The sequence below is a fragment of the Malus domestica genome, chromosome 08 (assembly GCF_042453785.1).
Source record: "Malus domestica chromosome 08, GDT2T_hap1".
Taxonomy (NCBI): Eukaryota; Viridiplantae; Streptophyta; class Magnoliopsida; order Rosales; family Rosaceae; genus Malus; species Malus domestica.
This window is the reverse complement of record NC_091668.1, coordinates 464174-482239: the sequence shown is the minus strand read 5'-3', so window position 1 is coordinate 482239 and position 18066 is coordinate 464174. Positions and strand designations below refer to the sequence as shown.

At 37.8% G+C, this 18066-nt stretch overlaps 2 protein-coding genes across 4 annotated transcripts; one reads left to right on the top strand and one right to left on the bottom strand.

Moving 5' to 3' along the window:
• Nucleotides 1–2068: 2068 nt before the first annotated feature.
• LOC103440210 (rop guanine nucleotide exchange factor 1-like) lies at nt 2069–8137 on the bottom strand. 2 transcript variants are annotated; one of them, XM_070826978.1, is made up of 5 exons: nt 7703–8137; nt 4202–4318; nt 3513–4042; nt 2842–3195; nt 2069–2550 (listed from the first exon to the last, which is right to left on the bottom strand). In XM_070826978.1, the coding sequence occupies exons 1-5, from the start codon at nt 8007–8009 to the stop codon at nt 2194–2196; spliced, it is 1665 nt and encodes a 554-aa protein (XP_070683079.1). In that variant the 5' UTR covers nt 8010–8137; the 3' UTR covers nt 2069–2193. The 2 variants fall into 2 exon arrangements, with proteins under 2 accessions (XP_070683079.1, XP_070683078.1); XM_070826977.1 differs by lacking the exon at nt 7703–8137 and adding an exon at nt 4708–5152.
• A 3024-nt stretch (nt 8138–11161) lies between these two features.
• On the top strand, nt 11162–16489 carry LOC103440212 (uncharacterized). Of its 2 annotated transcripts, none has more exons than XM_008378879.4 (12): nt 11162–11435; nt 11544–11763; nt 11886–12086; nt 12193–12263; nt 12654–12816; nt 13064–13657; nt 13856–14236; nt 14322–14397; nt 15664–15727; nt 15819–15954; nt 16066–16179; nt 16273–16489. In XM_008378879.4, exons 1-12 carry the CDS (start codon nt 11206–11208, stop codon nt 16336–16338), a joined length of 2316 nt encoding a protein of 771 aa, XP_008377101.2. In that variant the 5' UTR covers nt 11162–11205; the 3' UTR covers nt 16339–16489. The 2 variants fall into 2 exon arrangements, with proteins under 2 accessions (XP_008377101.2, XP_028962369.1); XM_029106536.2 differs by having other exon boundaries at nt 11252–11435; nt 11865–12086.
• The last annotated feature ends 1577 nt before the right edge of the window (nt 16490–18066 follow it).

Here is an 18066-nt window from a genome sequence, read left to right as displayed (position 1 = left end):
TTTTAAATTTTTTACTAACTTTTCTGCTTTTAGTCGTTTGATCAAATTTTAAAAGCCCGGATCATTTAATTCTTGGGCTCTTGATGTATAGATATGGAGATGATCTCTTTCTCTCGTACAACATCTCTCTCTAGCTGATGTTCATAGAGAGTTGCATCATATATTGATACAGTGTTACACACATGAAATATTAATAATATGGCTTAATTTTTAAGGGCAAAGCATACAAAACTTTATACATTGTGTACTATATCCGTCGGGCGTGAGAAATCCACCGATTCTTTTTATGTCAAGACTCCAGATAAATAAACAGATTGGAGTAAACTTTTCCGGCCTTTTAGTTTAATGCCTCCTACTATCAGCCTTGAAAAAAGTTCATGCGCTTTGTTTCTTTCCTGTACTCTTTCTGTCTGTGTGCAACTTAACGTGTAAACTTTTATCCATGCTTCTGTTCTTTTGTTCCCTTTATGAAAAAGTGCATTTATATTAGGATCGATGGTGGCACTGGAATTATGGGCTGGTGCCTGGTGGGGACGAATTTTTCGATTTGCAATAGCAACATATATAGCAAAAGGCAATTGCTCAACAGACATTTGTTCATGATTTCAGCCGCATAAAACAGTAGTTAATATTTAGTTTATGAAAGGTCAAATGATGTAGTAAATGCAGCACTGTTTTGAAATGTGGTTGACTAGTCGTTCAATTTTAAAAAGCAAAAGAAATGAAATGAGCTCGATGCATGTGGAACTGGAATAATCCACCTTCTCTCATGATTGTGTGTGAGGCTGCGAGCTATGGATGTTTCTTTTCTTTTCTTTTCTAGTGGATCCGCTCTCTCTCTTCTTTCATATTGTCTCGCGTCTCCTCGCGTATTAGCCATTAGGCATGTCACCTTAGGGCCCTCCTGTTAATTAATTAAATTTTGAAAAGCTTGCAAAAGAGAGACGACGAGAGACTGGTTTGTTTGCTTTTGTTTTTATACATATCAAGGACAAGGAATCAGGATCACTCATATTATAGAGTAAACTATTTTAACAGACGAAAAGGGTGTTTGTGGGGTGCTGGTTTGGTTGTCGGTTTACTGGTTAGGGTTAGGGAAGATGTGGTGTGGAAGAAATATCTGTGTTTTAGTTTTCAACCCAAGAATGATGAGGGCTATGACGATGCTTATGTTGATGCTGATGTTGGCGAATCTCTTTCCAGCTTTACTGCATGCCATGTGAACTCTTCTCCCCCGCCCCCCCCAATATCTTTAAGAGCAGTTTTCACCCTTTGAAGGAGGGCAAGGCAGCTAACTTGTTCTTACTATTTACTTTGAATAATATTTATTTTTGTGTGATTTTATTCGTTGAGTAAGAGCAAGAACGATAGCAATACAATTCACAAATATATTTAAGTGTAAACTTTGTAGAATAATAAAGAAATTCTATTTTTTACCTTTTTAATAATTTTTCATCTTTGTATTAATCCTGACCGTTGATAACACTACCCAATTATAAAAGTGACAAATGCTTTTATTGTAGGGAATTTTAACAAAAAGCTCTAAGTACTGTTCATTTTAACAAAAAATCATAATTTTACATTAAAAATTCAATTATAGTACTATTCACTTTACCCTTTATTTTGTCTTTATCGTTAATACTCAAAATTTTCAAGCATTTTTTATTAGTTTTCTTTTTATTTTATTGATCATGTAAGCGGAGAGTTTTATTTGGGTACTGACTGGTGAGTACCCAGTCTTGTATTTCTTCCGTTAGCTGAAGTACTTGAAAAACGTAAATGGACTTGTTTGGGCTTTCATGTTACGTGATTTGGACCTGCCTAAACACATTATTGCGCCCAAAAAAAACAAAAAGGTTCCTTGGCAGCCTCTTTGGCGGTGGATTCTTCCTTTGGAGACATTCACTCGCTTTGGCAACATATAATTAATATATTTTATTTGGGTCTGAATTAACTAAGTTTTGTTTGTCCATGCATTTGAAGAAACAAATTTTGCAGCAGATTTTATGGTATCACTTGGACATGGCATTTCTCAGTCATCGTGACTGCATTAGTTCGTTAAACATGGTTAAACACATTGGATTCTCTGGCTATATTATTGGATCATAGAGTTAAAAAACACAGCTTATCAAATACTAACCTTAATTAGCTATATAGGACAGGGAAGCTGGTCAGCGTATTATCTCAACATCATCAGAAGATTAATTTTTCTAATTTGTCTTCCACCGCGTCGCTGAAATTATTCTTCGTTGTTTGTTTATTATGTGTCCTTCCACCGGGGCTTCTACCTATCTGATTCACAGCAGGATCCAATGCTGGCAATGTAATTGAAGAGGTACGGTGAATTGAGAAGGGACTGGGTGATATCCGCTTCTGTTTTGGCAATGTGCCACCAATCCTTCCCTGGTCATACAGGGACATAGACTCTGCAGCTGCCCGCTGTTTGGTGGCATCGTCTACGTATAGTAGATCATCTATCCTCGCCATTATGTTGAAGGCTATGCGTTCCATCACCCTAGAGTAGCTCTCAAGGATTGACTGCCCCACATCCTGCAGTGCAGCACACGGGAAATTAAGTTTTCTCGATTAGAATGAAGGGAACTATAATACATTCACAGCATAATTTTCGGACTAAAGAACAACAATACAAGACAATAACATGCGTTTTCAAACTCAGACTCCTCATGCATATAACATTGAATTGGTAACCTTCCAGTTTCAATAATTTTTATCATACTTTGGGACAGAAAAGAAAATGTTAGAAACAGCAAGCAAGGGGCTTGACCAACTATTCTTTCCTTATATTCGAGCAAAGATGATAAAGTTTTTTTGGGTGCGTACCCTGTTGTACTGAATCTTGTTCATGTCCAGAGCAGTCTGTGGGAGGCCAGGGAACCGTCTCTTCAGATTCTGTAAGAGGGTATCCGTCCTATATCCGAGAAGCTTACTCTTTTCTATGTCACTGACAAAGCCTTTGACCTTTCCACCCCAGGATGACTTTGCAGAATTTACACGAGTTAGATGGGGTTTCACATGCTTCTGCTTCCAAATGTGTGCGGCAGCCTCAATCCTGTTTGCTATTTCTAGAGTGGTGTATTCTGATGAGAGGTCCAAGTAATCAAGAAGACATTCTGGGGAAAACCGATCAGCAGCTATAAAACGGTAAATGATTTCGCCTAAACAAGCTTTCCCACTCTGAGATCAGTAAAATGATGTCAACATACAAAAATGGTAATAAATCAGATAAATGAACATCAAGCATAACTTAGCCATATCATGCCTAGCCCCCTAACTGGATAGCTAACACGAATACATATGAATAACATCTTGACAATCTGGAAAAGTACAACGATGGTCGAAAATCAGACTAACTGAGCCTCAAAACAACTATAGTCCATATGGTTTTGAAAAAAGTAACAAGAAAATAATGCGTTGATCTCTGCATACATCTAATTCCCATACACGATTTATCATGCATAGGAATAGATATGAAAGTACAGATTTCTCCTTACCTTGGGTAAACTCTCCAAGTAAGCATCTGGGGTTTCCATTTCAGCTAGCACACTACTATTGATGGCCATTGCAGCCTTAAGGATCTGATTTGTGCATTCCCGACACTGTTGCAAAGTCTTTCTGACATTTTCCGACAGACCATTTGAGGGGACCTTAGGGAATGGAAGCCACCATTTCTCTTCTTGCCTAGTAGATGGTCTGCCGGAAGAGAGAGACAAGGCACCATCATCAGAATCAGGAACAATTATTCCTCGGTCAACATAGTAAAACTCAGAATCGTGGAATCCGTCAAGAATGCTAAGCAGCATTGCATCCAGTTTCTTGAGTGCCGGGAGGTTTACATACAGATCAGAGCGTGGCCGAGTGACCATAACCTCAAAGGTCCCACCACCAGGGAAATCTTGTACTGATGGTATGAGCTCAACAATAGAATCACTTACAGACAAAAGCCAATCCATCTCTCGGCACCACATTGCCTTCTTCTGGGGAGCCAGAGGCTCCAACTTCCACAACTCCCCAAATACGGTGGCTGCCAATAAAACCGAATGAAAAAGACATAAAACTAATTGGACAACTGAAGGGAACGTATAGCAATGTGTCTTTTAATACTAAAAACCGTAAGAAGGGTTTTGGGGGAAGTTGTAAGGAAGCAAGGATTCAAACCAAGATGACCAGAGTTTGTACAAACCAGAAAGATTTGTGATTGCATTGGAAATAGCAAGCGCAGTACAGACTCCCTTGCCTCCGCCGGACATATCTTCTCCAAGCAGAAGCTTTGCAAACCGCTCCTTCATCAATTCAACTTCTGCAGATAGCACAATTATAAATGGTAGTATACAAACGTCTAATTTGCAGTTGCACTCCAGCAAAGCTTCATTCTTTTTTTTTTCTTCGCCCAGAGCGAAAAACAGAGACCGACATACAAGTTCTAAGCCTTAAAATGTTATACCAATTACTTGCGTGGATTTAAATAGCTCAATTTTACACTGCAATTGCAACTGTTTTCCCCCATTTCCTTGCATTACATATCTATCTAACACTTCAAGTCCTGCACTAATTACTTGCCTGAATTTAGAAAGCTCAATTCTTTGTACTATCCACATGAACTAATAACGACCGGAAATTTTCCAAATTTTTGCACTACAAACATTCCAAAGTAAAATAGCAAACATTTCTAAAGTAAAACACACTAACCGGACAACTTGGTCTGGGGTTTCTCCGTCATAGACGGCGGAAGGACGACACGTCGTCCACCTACCGCCGGCAAAACAAACTGCATGGGCGGCTGCTGAGAATTACAAATGTCAGCGAAGTCGGGTCCAGTTGGACGCGAAGAAGTGAGAGAAGCGGAAGCAGCAGGAGCTTGGCGACCGTACTGCCGAGAGGAAAAGCCACTGGAGCTTTCGGACTCACTGACGTCGGCACTCAAGCTGTAATTGTCGGAGCGCTCGCTCAACTGCTCCAACTCATCATCCTCGGACGAGACGCCGGTGCTCCCCATCGATCAAGGAAACTCAAACCCCCCAACAAACAAAATCACACCGTCTCGTACTCTCTCTCTCTTTGCCGAGGACAGGAAAGTGGAAAGATCAAAAGATTAGCGCTAAATTTATACGTCTACCGTTATAGCTTTCTATAAGTGATGTTTGCGGTCCCACCTAGGAGACAGAGCTGGGTTGCTTTCTATTTATTTTATTTATTGTTTGTTGCTTTTTTTTAAATTTATTTTATATATTTGGATCTTACATATACATAATATTTTTTGTTTTTTTATTTTTTTGTGGTAAATTAGTTAGCGATGTATAAGTTGGCAGTTGGTTTAGGTGAGGGTCGTAAATTGCATTTGTTTTGGGGTACGGATTGAATTATTTTAGGTGATTTGCAGGTTGCTAATAATGGTTTATTTTGGTTGTGTCTCTCTCGGAATCACTAATAAATAAAATAAAATAGCAAATTTTGGGAGATATTTTAATGTGTCATAAATACTGTTTGGTACACTAAGTGCTGTAGTATAAATGGTTGGATACTTTGAAATAAAATATTCAACTATTTATATCATGATACTTTATGTACTGAACCTTATTTCCGGCATATTGAATTTTTTTCCTCGAAATTATGAGTTGAATGTGGACGTGCTTCATCTATTGTTTAAGGAAAACTTGCTTTTCACTATTGTGATTGAAGTTAATTAATAATCTACGAATAATTTGGTACTTGTGCAGGTAATCTACGAATAATTTGGTACTTGTGCAACTTGTAAATTTATAAGGAAACTTTAACGAAAGCTCTCGGTATATTTATTTTAACAAAAAATCATATTTTTACACTAAAAAGTTAATCTTGGTACTATTCACTTTACCCTATATTTTGTCTTTATCGTTAAAACTCAAAGTTTTCAAACCATTTTCATTAGTTTTTCTATTTTATAACTTAACGAAGATGTCCTTGGAAATGGATCCTCTTCGGATCCACTTTGTGGGGATCCTAGGGATTCCTACATCATGACTGTTCATTGTACATCATGCGACCCGTTTTCGTTAAATACTATTTGTGTTTAATTTTAAATAAATAATTTAAATAATTTTTGACCGCATAATACACAATGAATAACTAAAATATGGAGATTTCTAGAATCCTTACTAAATGAATCCGAATGGAATCCAATTCCAATTTCCTTGGCTCATCAACATTTGTTAGTTAAGATTTTCTTTATGGAATCCTTGTGTGAAAATATGATTCCATGGGCCATCTTATCCCTAACAAGTGCTGGGCCCCCGATTCCTTTCTTGGGTAGAAATCTGACTAACTAATACTAGGGCAAAGATTCTGGGCCTCAAGCCACCCAAAACCCGGCCCAATTATTTAATTTCGGCTCAATTATGGCATTCCTCTCTATCTATAAGGAGGAGGTCCCAATATTGTTGTATAAAAAATGATTATGAATCGAGGATTGACTACAACATTTAAATATATTTAATATTAATTATCATTAAATGGTTAATTATATTTTATATGAATATTGTATTTAACACAATTATTTTTGAACGTTGAAATGATAATTGTATTAAATACATATAAGTATTGTAGTAAAAACCAATCATAATAACTTAATATCACTTTGGATGATATTTTTTTGGGGTCTTTTGATATGGATCCAATTAGACTAAAAATTAGATCTATTTCAAAAGTAAAAAATCACTAAAAATTAAACTTATTTCAAAAGATAGGCTATAAAATTAGATCTCTTTCAAATTTTCCCTATTTTTTTTAAATGGGCTTCCAGTCAAAATTATGGCGACATAAACCAACACATAATGAAGACACTCCAGCACAAACATTGAAAGATCGCTCTCCAACGCAAGCGTTGGGTGCAAACAATGTCGGACTTGGATTGTCTGCCCTCCAATTTCTGTGCCCTCCTCGTGTTCTCCTGTTTTTGTGGTCACGGTTAAACCACGTCAACATTTTATATTACTATTTTTTTTTGTTTTATTATTTTTATAAAAAATAATATAAAATATTAACGTGGCTTAATCATGACCACATAAAACATGAGGGTACGGGAAGAGCACCTAAATGGGAGGGTAGACAATCCAAGTCCAACAATGTCGTCATAGGCTCGACATTCCACTTGCCTTTGTCCGCAAACAATGTTTTAGCACCTTCCCCTTCATATGCACGTCGTCGTCTATAAGAACACCACTGCCTTCTGCCAATCTCAGACTCCCTTGCCTCCGCCGGACATATCTTCTCCGAGCAGAAGCTTTGCAAACCGCTCCTTCATCAATTCAACTTCTGCAGATAGCACAATTATAAATGGTAGTATACAAACGTCTAATTTGCAGTTGCACTCCAGCAAAGCTTCATTCTTTTTTTTTTCTCTTCGCCCACAGCGAAAAATAGAGACCGACATACAAGTTCTAAGCCTTAAAATGCTATACCAATTACTTGCGTGGATTTAAATAGCTCGATTTACACTGCAATTGCAACTGTTTCCCCCCATTTCCTTGCATTACATATAGTTCTATCTGAAACTTCAAATCCTACGCTAATTACTTGCCTGAATTTAGAAAGCTCAATTCTTTGTACTATCCACATGAACTAATAATGACCGGAAATTTTCCAAATTTTTGCACTACAAACATTCCAAAGTAAAATAGCAAACATTTCTAAAGTAAAACACACTAACCGGACAACTTGGTCCGGGGTTTCTCCGTCATAGACGGCGGAAGGACGACATGTTGTCCACCTACCGCCGGCAAAACAAACTGCATGGGCGGCCGCTGAGAATAAAAAATGTCAGCGAAGTCGGGTCCAGATGGAGGCAAAGAAGTGAGAGAAGCGGAAGCAGCAGGAGCTTGGCGACCGTACTGCCGACAGGAAAAGCCACTGGAGCTTTCGGACTCGCTGACGTCGGCACTCAAGCTGTAACCGTCGAAGCGCTCGCTCAACTGCTCCAACTCATCATCCTCGGTCGAGACGCCGATGCTCCCCATCGATCAAGGAAATTCAAACCCCCCATAAAAAAAAATCACACTGTCTCTATCAAAAGATTAGCGATAATTTATACGTCAACCTTTACAGCTTTCTACAAGTGATGTTTGCGGTCCCACCTAGGAGACAGAGCTGGGTTGCTTTCTATTTATTTTTTTATGGTTTGTTTCTTTTTATTTATATATTTGGATCTGACATATACATACTATCCTTTGTTTTTTATTTTTTTGTGGTAAATTAGTTAGTGATGTATAAGTTGGCAATTGGTTTAGGTGAGGGTCGTAAATTGCATTTGTTTTGGGGTACGGATTGAATTATCTTAGGTGATTTGCAGGTTGCTAATAATGGTTTAATTTGGTTGTGTTTCTCGAATCACTAATAAATAAAATAAAATAGTGAATTTTGGAGAGATATTTTAATGTGTTATAAATATTGTTTGGTACACCAAGTGGTATAGTACATGACACGTTCCGACCGAGATCGAGGCATGCTGGCCGTCACGTGAAGATGACGTAGCCGTGTGCACAGTGCGGAAACAATAAAGATAAGAGTTATACAAATAAATAAACATCGAAAGCTACTAAGGTGCACTAATAAACAGGAAGTGTTAGGAGTGAGATACAAAAGTAAATACTCCTAATGAGAGCATAGAAACTCTAGGTGCAATCCAGTAGGACAAGTACTAATTATACAGTACCAGAAGATGTCCTACAAATATTTTATTATGTTAGAACCGCCGAAATCCTTGATGCCACCAACAGGAAGTTTACCTAAAACCTAGAGGGGCGCAAAACAGAAAACGTGAGTGGGCAAAAACAATTGTTTTACAAAACCATTTCATTTCTCAAAAGTTATAACCCCTCGCTGTAAAGCATGTATAATTTTCCCAGAAATAGAATATAAACATATGCATAAATATATTCAATTCATGCTTCACGTATTCATAATCGTAAGTATGACATGCCAAAATATAACAGAATAAGTAATTCAGGTGAGAATAAATTCATGGAAAATAACATATTAGCCGGAACCTCTGTAGAAGTCTGTACGGCTGAATTCATAGCTCATTAGTCAATCTAGCCAGAGTCACTATAATGACCTATACGACACTACACTGCACATAAGTCGGAACCACTAAAAATGGGTATGTACGACAAGACTGGGTGTAATATAATTATGCTCAATACTACTCTCTCATGATAGCTGGGCGATAAATCGCTAGTCACCTACGAGTCAGAACCATTTATGATGGCCTGTACAACAAGACTGTGCACCTAAATTGGATCCAATATGAGCATATAGTGCGGGAGGTGACATTAATAACAGGCATGTACTCTATCTCTAGCTAAATCACAATCACCCTAGGTGCAAGTTTATGAGCTCAATGTTTCTCAATTAATCACAACCGTTATTCATATTCACAATTCATAAACTCACATGGGCTTACCTGAGCGTACACAGCACCACAATTATATATTATGCATCATGTATCAACTCATATACAGAATATAAATTTATATGCATGACATTTCAAGGCATACTTTCATTTAAACGCATTTTCTGGGAAAATATCAAGTATATAAGTATGAAAACCAAAAGCTCACTCACTGGTATGTCGAAGGGTCGTAGCCCCCAAGTCGCCCTTGACTGCGCTCGTCCTCGGGATAAGCCTCCCCTATCTGCAAAATAACTATAAAAACATTAATTTAAAGCACATAACCAATACTAGCTAATAACTTCTCATACATTGCTCAAATGAGATGTTTGAATATACCAACGTGATCTACACAACCTCACGAACATCCCCATATTTTTAGAAAAAATTTCCGACCACCCACGTGCCAAGCACATTGACGGTAACCTTAACGGCGTTAGGGAATATTCCATCCAAAAACAAACATATTCCGTCAATTATTAACGGCGTCATCTAACGCCGTTAGCATATTCTGTCAAAACTGACGGAATATACCCTCATCTTCTCCGACGAGTCGCCGGACGCAAGTGACTTCGCCGGTTTATGGGTTTAATTTCAAACCTTATATCTCTCATGTTTTAACACCAAACTTCATGAAACTTAAACCATTTTGAAGATCTCACCAAGACGAACAAAACCATACCTGTGTCGAGCCCTGAAACCACCGGAAAAAGCCTCGATATTCCGATAATTCTTAAAACTCGTGATTCTCGATAGTCCGACGTCCAAAATTTTCCAACGAACCATTCATAGCCTCGTGAGGACCTCCTTAAGCTGCCTATAAGCTTGGAATCCCAAAAAACACGAGATTTTACGATTGCATGAATAGTACATAAATCGGAGTTTAAGAGAAACTAGGGTTTTCGAAGGAGTTCTTACCTAAAAATTGTACCATTCAACTCGTACGAACCTCAGGAACACGATGGTGTCCTTTAAACCCTCGATTTGCAACTTTCCACTAGTGTTGTTGTTGATCTGTACGTGAGGGAAGGAGAAAGAGTGAGTCCGAGGGAGAGAGAGCACGGGAGAGAAGAGAAAGGAAGAGTTTTTGTGTGTGTGAGTGGTCCACGTGGGTCACCAACCAGAACCACAAAAAACTAAGTTCTAATTTGGTCCAAAAATGAAGGAAAATGTAAGTTTGGACCACCACTAACATGCATATTACACACCACCACACTCACGTCCAAGGGTAAAATGGTCAACTCACGTAATCGATAATTTATTTCGGGACGTGTTGTGATAGTACAAGTGGTTGAATACTTGAAAATAAAATATTCAACTAATTTCGGCTCAATTATTGCATTCCTCTCTATTTATAAGTAGGAGGTCCAAATATTGTTTTATAAAAAAAGATTATGAATTGAGAATTGACTACAACATTTACATATATTTAATGGTTAATTATATTTTATATGAATATTGTATGTAATACCATCATTATTTAAACGTTAAAATGATGATTGTATTAAATACATATAAGTATTATATAAGTAATGTATCCAAAATAAATCTTAATCACCGAATATCACTTTGGGAGATATTTTGTTTGAAAGGGTATCAGTCCAAATTATGGCGACATAAACCAACACATAATGAGGACACTTCAGCACAAACATTGAAAGATCGCGCTCCAACGCAAGCGTTGGGCGCAGACAATGTTGTCATACTCTCGACATGCCACTTACCTTTGTCCGCAAACAATGTTTTAGCACCTTCCCTTTCATATGCACGTCTTCGTCTATAAGAACACCACTACCTTCAGCCAATCTCAGTCTCAAATCAATCCCAGTTCGCTCTCTCTGTCCTCCTCCTCCGCTCTCCCAAAACCTAGAAACACGAACGCAATGGGTTCCCTCTGTGCCATAGACGTCCCCTTGCAGTACCCTACCGCTCGCCGAGACGAGTCCGTCGTCGACGACTATCACGGCGTCAAGGTCGCCGATCCTTACAGATGGTGATACAAGCAATTCCACTATGTTATGGTTGAAGAATTTAGTCGCCTTTTTGTTTTTTTCCAAAGAAGTTATATTGACTTTTTTTTTTTTTTTTTTTAATCGTTTAGGCTTGAAGATCCCGACTCCGAAGAGACGAAAGAGTTCGTACAGAAACAAGTAGAACTGACGCAGTCGGTTCTGAAGGAATGCGATACGAGAGGGAAGCTTGGCGAGAAGATCACCAAGCTTTTCGATCACCCGCGTTATGATGCACCTCGTAAGCGAGGGAATAAGTACTTCTACTTCCACAACACTGGGCTTCAACCCCAAAGTGTCCTATACGTGCAGGTATGCCCTTTGCCTCAGAATTTGATCCTCAAGTGCATATACATTCATTCATTCGATATAATCGTCTGTTTTTTTTCTCTTTCTTTGTATGTGCTTTTTAGGTGGTTTATTTGTGATTTTAGGATAGTTTGGATGGAAAAGCAGAGGTGTTGCTTGATCCCAATACGCTTAGCGAAGATGGGACTGTATCTTTGAACGCTTCTGCAGTAAGCGAGGACGCCAAGTACTTGGCCTATGCCCTTAGTACAAGTGGCAGTGATTGGGCAACGATTAAGGTGATGCGGGTTGAGGATAAGACGGTTGAACCTGAAACTATATCTTGGGTAAGTGCTGAGTTTATGCATGCTTCGATGTACTCAGAAACAAGTGTTATCAGTGAAACCATTTGTTATTCTGAGTTTACGATTTTTTATCAATGTTGGTTTCCAGGTCAAGTTTTCGGTTATTAGCTGGACACATGATCATAAAGGGTTTTTCTACAGCCGCTATCCAGCTCCTAAGTAAGTAGCAATAGGTGTATTTATTCTTTACTTTGAATTGTGACATGTGGATTTGATGCGGTTATATAATCAGAATGGTTGTTAGTTTGAAACTTCAGTTGTAACAAATTAATGACTAAATGTGAGGACAGAATTGGTGTACATTGTTGTTTTACTTCATTCGGGAAGATCTATAGATGGTTAAATGGCTACTGCAAGGCTCTGCTGTCCTTAAGTTTGGGCTGCGAGTGTAGGAATGCAGTTTGATGTTACAGAGAAAAGAATTGGAATTTTTAGAGATTACTATTAGGGCAGTGGATAGATATCTTAGATTTAATTTGATATTCGGCGACTGTAAAAGCTATGCAATATAGTGAAATTAAATAATTTGCCTGCTGATTTGTTCTGCAGAGAAGGAAAAGATGTTGATGCTGGGACAGAGACCGACGTGAATCTTTATCATGAGTTATACTATCATTTTGTGGGCACAGATCAATCAGAAGACATATTATGCTGGAAGGATTCTGAAAATCCTAAATCCTTGTTTGAAGCCGATGTTACAGAAGATGGGAAGGTAAGTAGATTTATTATCTTCCTGGCTTTTACGGCTCTCACTTTCTTATTGTCGAAGCAGTAGTATCATGTGGAACGGCTCAACCTGTATCGAACTTGCATTATCAGTCACAAATACTGGCTTTTGTCTGTCTAAGGCATTGCCTGTGTTTTGTCTAACTGTTTAGATCAGATTTTTGTCTAGCCTAGAAAGAGCAGATTTCTTGTGATATTATTTAGAACTAACTTTTATTTTTTGTAATCTGCAGTATATTCTTTTGTATGTTGAGGAGGGTTGCGACCCGGTCAACAAATTTTATTACTGTGACATGTCTGCACTTCTTAATGGGCTTGAAGGTCTAAGGGGGAAAAATGATTTACTGCCAGTTATCAAGGTTATTGATAAATTTGATGCGCAGTATCGTGTCATTGCAAATGATGACACTGTGTTTACTCTTCTGACAAATAAAGATGCTCCAAAATATAAGTTGGCCCGAGTTGATCTGAAGGAGCCAACTGTGTGGACTGACGTTCTCCCAGAATCTGGAAAGGATGTGCTTGAATCAGCATCTGCTGTAAATGGTACCCAAATGATTGTTAGTTACTTGAGTGACGTGAAGTATATTGTACAGATAAGGGATCTGAAATCAGGTAACTTGCTGCATCAATTACCGATTGACATTGGATCGGTTCATAGGTTTTCGGCAAGACGTGAAGACAGTACAGTCTTTTTTGGGTTTACAAGTTTCCTTACTCCTGGTATAATATATCAGTGTAATCTAGACAATGAAATCCCGGACTTGAAGGTATTTCGCGAAATTACGGTTCCTGGGTTTGAACGCTCAGAGTTCCACGTTGATCAGGTATTAAAAGCTCGTTGCACTGACATTAATTTTAGTGTTGCTAACTTGATCCGACTCTTTTTAATCTATCTTCAGTTTGTTATAACACTTTTCTGTATTTCGTTCTACTTTGTGATTAGAGCAGTTCTAATATATCTTCAGTTCTTTAGTCTCTGAACCTTCGAATGATGTTTCCTTGATTAATTTTCCGTTCTCCAGGTATTCATTCCCAGTAAAGATGGCACTAAGATACCAATGTTTGTAATGGCCAGACAGAACATTCCTTTGAATGGATCACATCCGTGCTTGCTATACGGATATGGTGGATTTAACGTTAGTATTACGCCTTCATTCAGTGTTAGTCGCAGTGTACTTACAAGGCATTTAGGTGTTGTGTACTGCATAGCCAATATTCGTGGGGGTGGAGAGTACGGTGAGGAATGGCATAAAGCAGGCTCCCTTTCTAAAAAGCAAAATTGCTTCGATGACTTCATTTCTGCAGCTGAATACCTTGTATCTGCCGGTTATACCCAACCCAGCAAGTTGTGTATTGAAGGTGGAAGTAATGGCGGGCTGCTGGTTGGAGCTTGCATAAATAAGGTGTGACGTCTTTAGTTTTGTTTACCATGTAAACTCTAGCGAGTGATTGAAGAAAATGAAAAATAAAAAATTTGCTTTGTTGCAGAGACCCGATCTTTTTGGTTGTGCACTGGCTCATGTTGGTGTTATGGATATGCTACGGTTCCACAAGTTTACCATAGGTGAGTTTGCTTCCTTTTAATCCCTGGCACGTTTACGTATCAGTAATCAGTATCAATTTACGGAATTGGATTCCGATTACGGGATACACTTTTGTTTACTTAATTTTGGGAATAAAAAAACATATGGCATCCACACCAATTGGGGAATCCCACTCCTGATTTTGAAGGAATTGGACTCCTTACATGAGGGAGGTATTTCAATTCCTGGGCTGGAGGGGAATCGGGAATGGACTTCTTTTACCAATTATGCCCTCACTTGGTTGTGATTATTCCAATACTGCCCTTCATCTTACTGCGATCATCTCCCTCACCAACGATGTTGCTTCATCTACCTCACGACTAGATGCTGCTCCACCAAGCCCAGATCCCATACCCACTACAACTACACTCTGTTTGCCCCTAAGAATCAAAGAATCTTGAAAATTAAAGCACTAACCACTTCTCCCTCTCCATCTCCCTTCTGTATCACCACTGCACCACCATAAACCTAAGAAAGAAATAGGCATGAGCAAACGAATTTCTTTGAATTTCTAGGTTATTTCTTTTGCGGGGTAGGAAGGACTTGACTCTCAATTGCTTTAAGGGTTCTTTCTTCTGCGGCGTAGAAAGGTCTTGACAGCTCTGACGGTATCTGGGTTCTCTTTTCTGCGGGTAGGAAGATGAATGTGGCTAGGTTTTTTACTTTTAATTAGATTATAATTTAATTTATACACAATAAATCAAGGGGTGTGATATCCACACATCCATTTTTACTTCTCACACATTCCTTATTAATTTATGTCCCTTGATCTTCTTCAATTCATCCGATCCGACGGCTGAAAACAAAAAAGGTGTGGTAAAAGTAAAAAAAGGATGTGTGGATATCACACCTCTAAATCAATAATGCATATTTTAACTCTTTACTTTAATTAAATAAATAAAAATATCTAATAAAAATGTTTATAAACATAAATATAGAATAAAATAAAATAAACAAGGGCAATTTGGTAATCATATTGATATTTATTTCGATTCAACTGAATCAGTAAACAACTTATATGAACTCAATTTCATTTATATTCCAATTCCTTAACATTTAAGTAAACAACTTCAACAAGAATTTGATTCTGCCTCCTCTTCATTCCAATTCTTCCTCAGCTCAATTTCTCCTCAATCCAATTCCTCCTATTTTTATTATGGTTATGTAAACGAGCCATCAAGTGTTTTCTTCTTCCTTTCTTTTACGGTAGTTTTGTCATATATGTTTGATTTAGGAGATTCTTTCAGGTCATGCCTGGACTTCCGATTTTGGCTGCTCTGACAAGGAGGAAGAGTTCCATTGGTTAATTGAGTAAGGTTTCTGGGACAAGCTCAGATTTCTTCGGTTTTCTTATGAGTATAAGCATGTCCTTATCTCTCCCTACCATACCCTGTACTTTCAGGTACTCGCCTTTACACAATGTCAGGAGACCATGGGAACAACATGCAACCCAACCTCACCAATACCCATCTACCATGCTATTGACCGCGGATCATGACGACCGAGTTGTACCATTACACTCGTTGAAATTTTTGGCGGTTAGTCTCTTTGGTGATAGATAGAATACATAAGTCATTACTCAAAGCAAATGTAAACTTTGTGGCCTTAATATGATATCTCATCGTCACTGCTGTTATCTTTGTTCTCAGACCCTGCAATATGCTCTGAGCACAAGTTTGGAGAATAGCCCACAGACAAATCCGATTATTGGTCGCATTGAGTGCAAGGCAGGGCATGGAGCTGGACGTCCAACCCAGAAAATGGTAAGTACCGGATGTAAGTTTTATGTTTTCATTGTTAGGCTTTTTATCGTATCATAATCATTGTATTTAAATAACTGGCTTTTGTATGAACAGATTGATGAAGCAGCTGACCGGTACAGTTTCATGGCTAAGATGTTGGGTGCATCATGGATAGAGTAGATTATATCGATACATAAGAGAAGAGATCAAAAGTGAGCCAGATATTTATTTGACAGCGAAGATGATCTTATATTCTACTGTAACCTTAATTTTTGGGGCTCCGGTTTTATCTTAGGCTTTTTATAAATTTTTGCTTTTGTTTTTCCTTTAATTTAGAAATCTTCTTCTAAGACCAACTCCAACCCATGACCTAAAACCTATAATTTCCCTTCTATTCCCCAGCCCCAATCCATTCCAACCCTAGTTCTAATTTAAAGTTAGAACCTAAAGCTTGAAAAAAAGTCTGATTTTAGCCCAGAAAATGGTGTGCGCCCCCCCATCAGCGAGAGTGAAACTCGGCGCTTGAACGCCAGACGAATGGTTGCGACGCGCCAAAGGGATAGACCGGCATGGCCCCACCCATGTGGGCATGTCGGCCACTTGCGTGAGATTCCAATGGCTAGTTTTTCAACCAACAGCTGAGATCAACTGGCCATTAGTTGATCCAACGGCCTACATTCAATTTTGTTGTTGTTTTATATTTATAGAATCCAACGGCTGAGATCGAATATAATCAAATCTAACGGTTAAAAAAAAGATCTAACGGCCCAAATTTAACCAACGGCTAAAATAATTAGTCTAAATTCATTCTTTAATAATCTGGTATGTGTTTTGTGTGTGTCATGTGTTTCACATGTTTGGTGTGTTATACATCTCTATCATGTGTTTTGTATGTGCTTCATATGTGTTATGCGTGTCTTGTGTGTTTTATGTATTTTGTATTTATAGATCTCTATCATGATTTTCATATTCTTCCATAGTGTTTCATGAGTTTCATGTATCGATTTAGTAATTTTTCAATATTTATCGGAATTTAAATATTTTTAGGTTAAAATGTTCATAAAATTATTTTAGGATAGTCTACATAATGTTTTTATAAAAAAAAAAAAAGAAGTTAATTTTTTTTTAAATAGCCTAAATTCATTCTTTAATAATTTGTGGCTAAAATTTTAGGCTAAAAATGTTGGAACTGAAAAGTTGTTTCTTGGTTAAAACTTAAATTTTATGAGCTAAAAACTTTAGGTTTTAAGCTAAAGATTGGAGATGATTTGATGAACTCTGGCGGGGGGTAATATGAATATATTTTTTAACTAATTTTTTAATTCTTGAATTTTTTTTTTCTTTTGATGAACTATGCCGGGCTGCAAATTCTAAAGTTTCCCAGACAAAACGTGGTCCAGTAATATGAGTTTATGAGAAACCAATTTTTTATTCAAATTCAAGAATCATTCATTAAATAATAGTTAACGGTTTCAATTTGTTTTGCTTTTGTGACTGAAAAATCCAAATTTTGTTTTTAATAGAATCAATTGAAAAAGGGTAAGGTAAATTTTTAGATATTGTGTGTTTTAAGAAATTATACAATCAATCGAAGGGGTGGATCCAACCCAAACAAAAAAAGAAAGATTTCTTTTAAATAAGGAATTAAAAAAAAGGGATTCAGATTCAAAATACAAGGTCATATATTTTGTATCATTTTGGCGGCATGCCCAAGCGGTAAGGCCAGGCGGGGGACTGCAAATCCTTTTTTCTCAATTCAAATTCGGGTGTCGCCTAATCTACAAAAGAATAGAAATACCTTATTGGGCCTGACAATTGTTCGACTGTTTTAAGCTAAATAGCCGACTAGGCTTTCCTTATAACGTATACGGAAATTCTGTTTACACTAAAAATTTGTCTCGAGACACC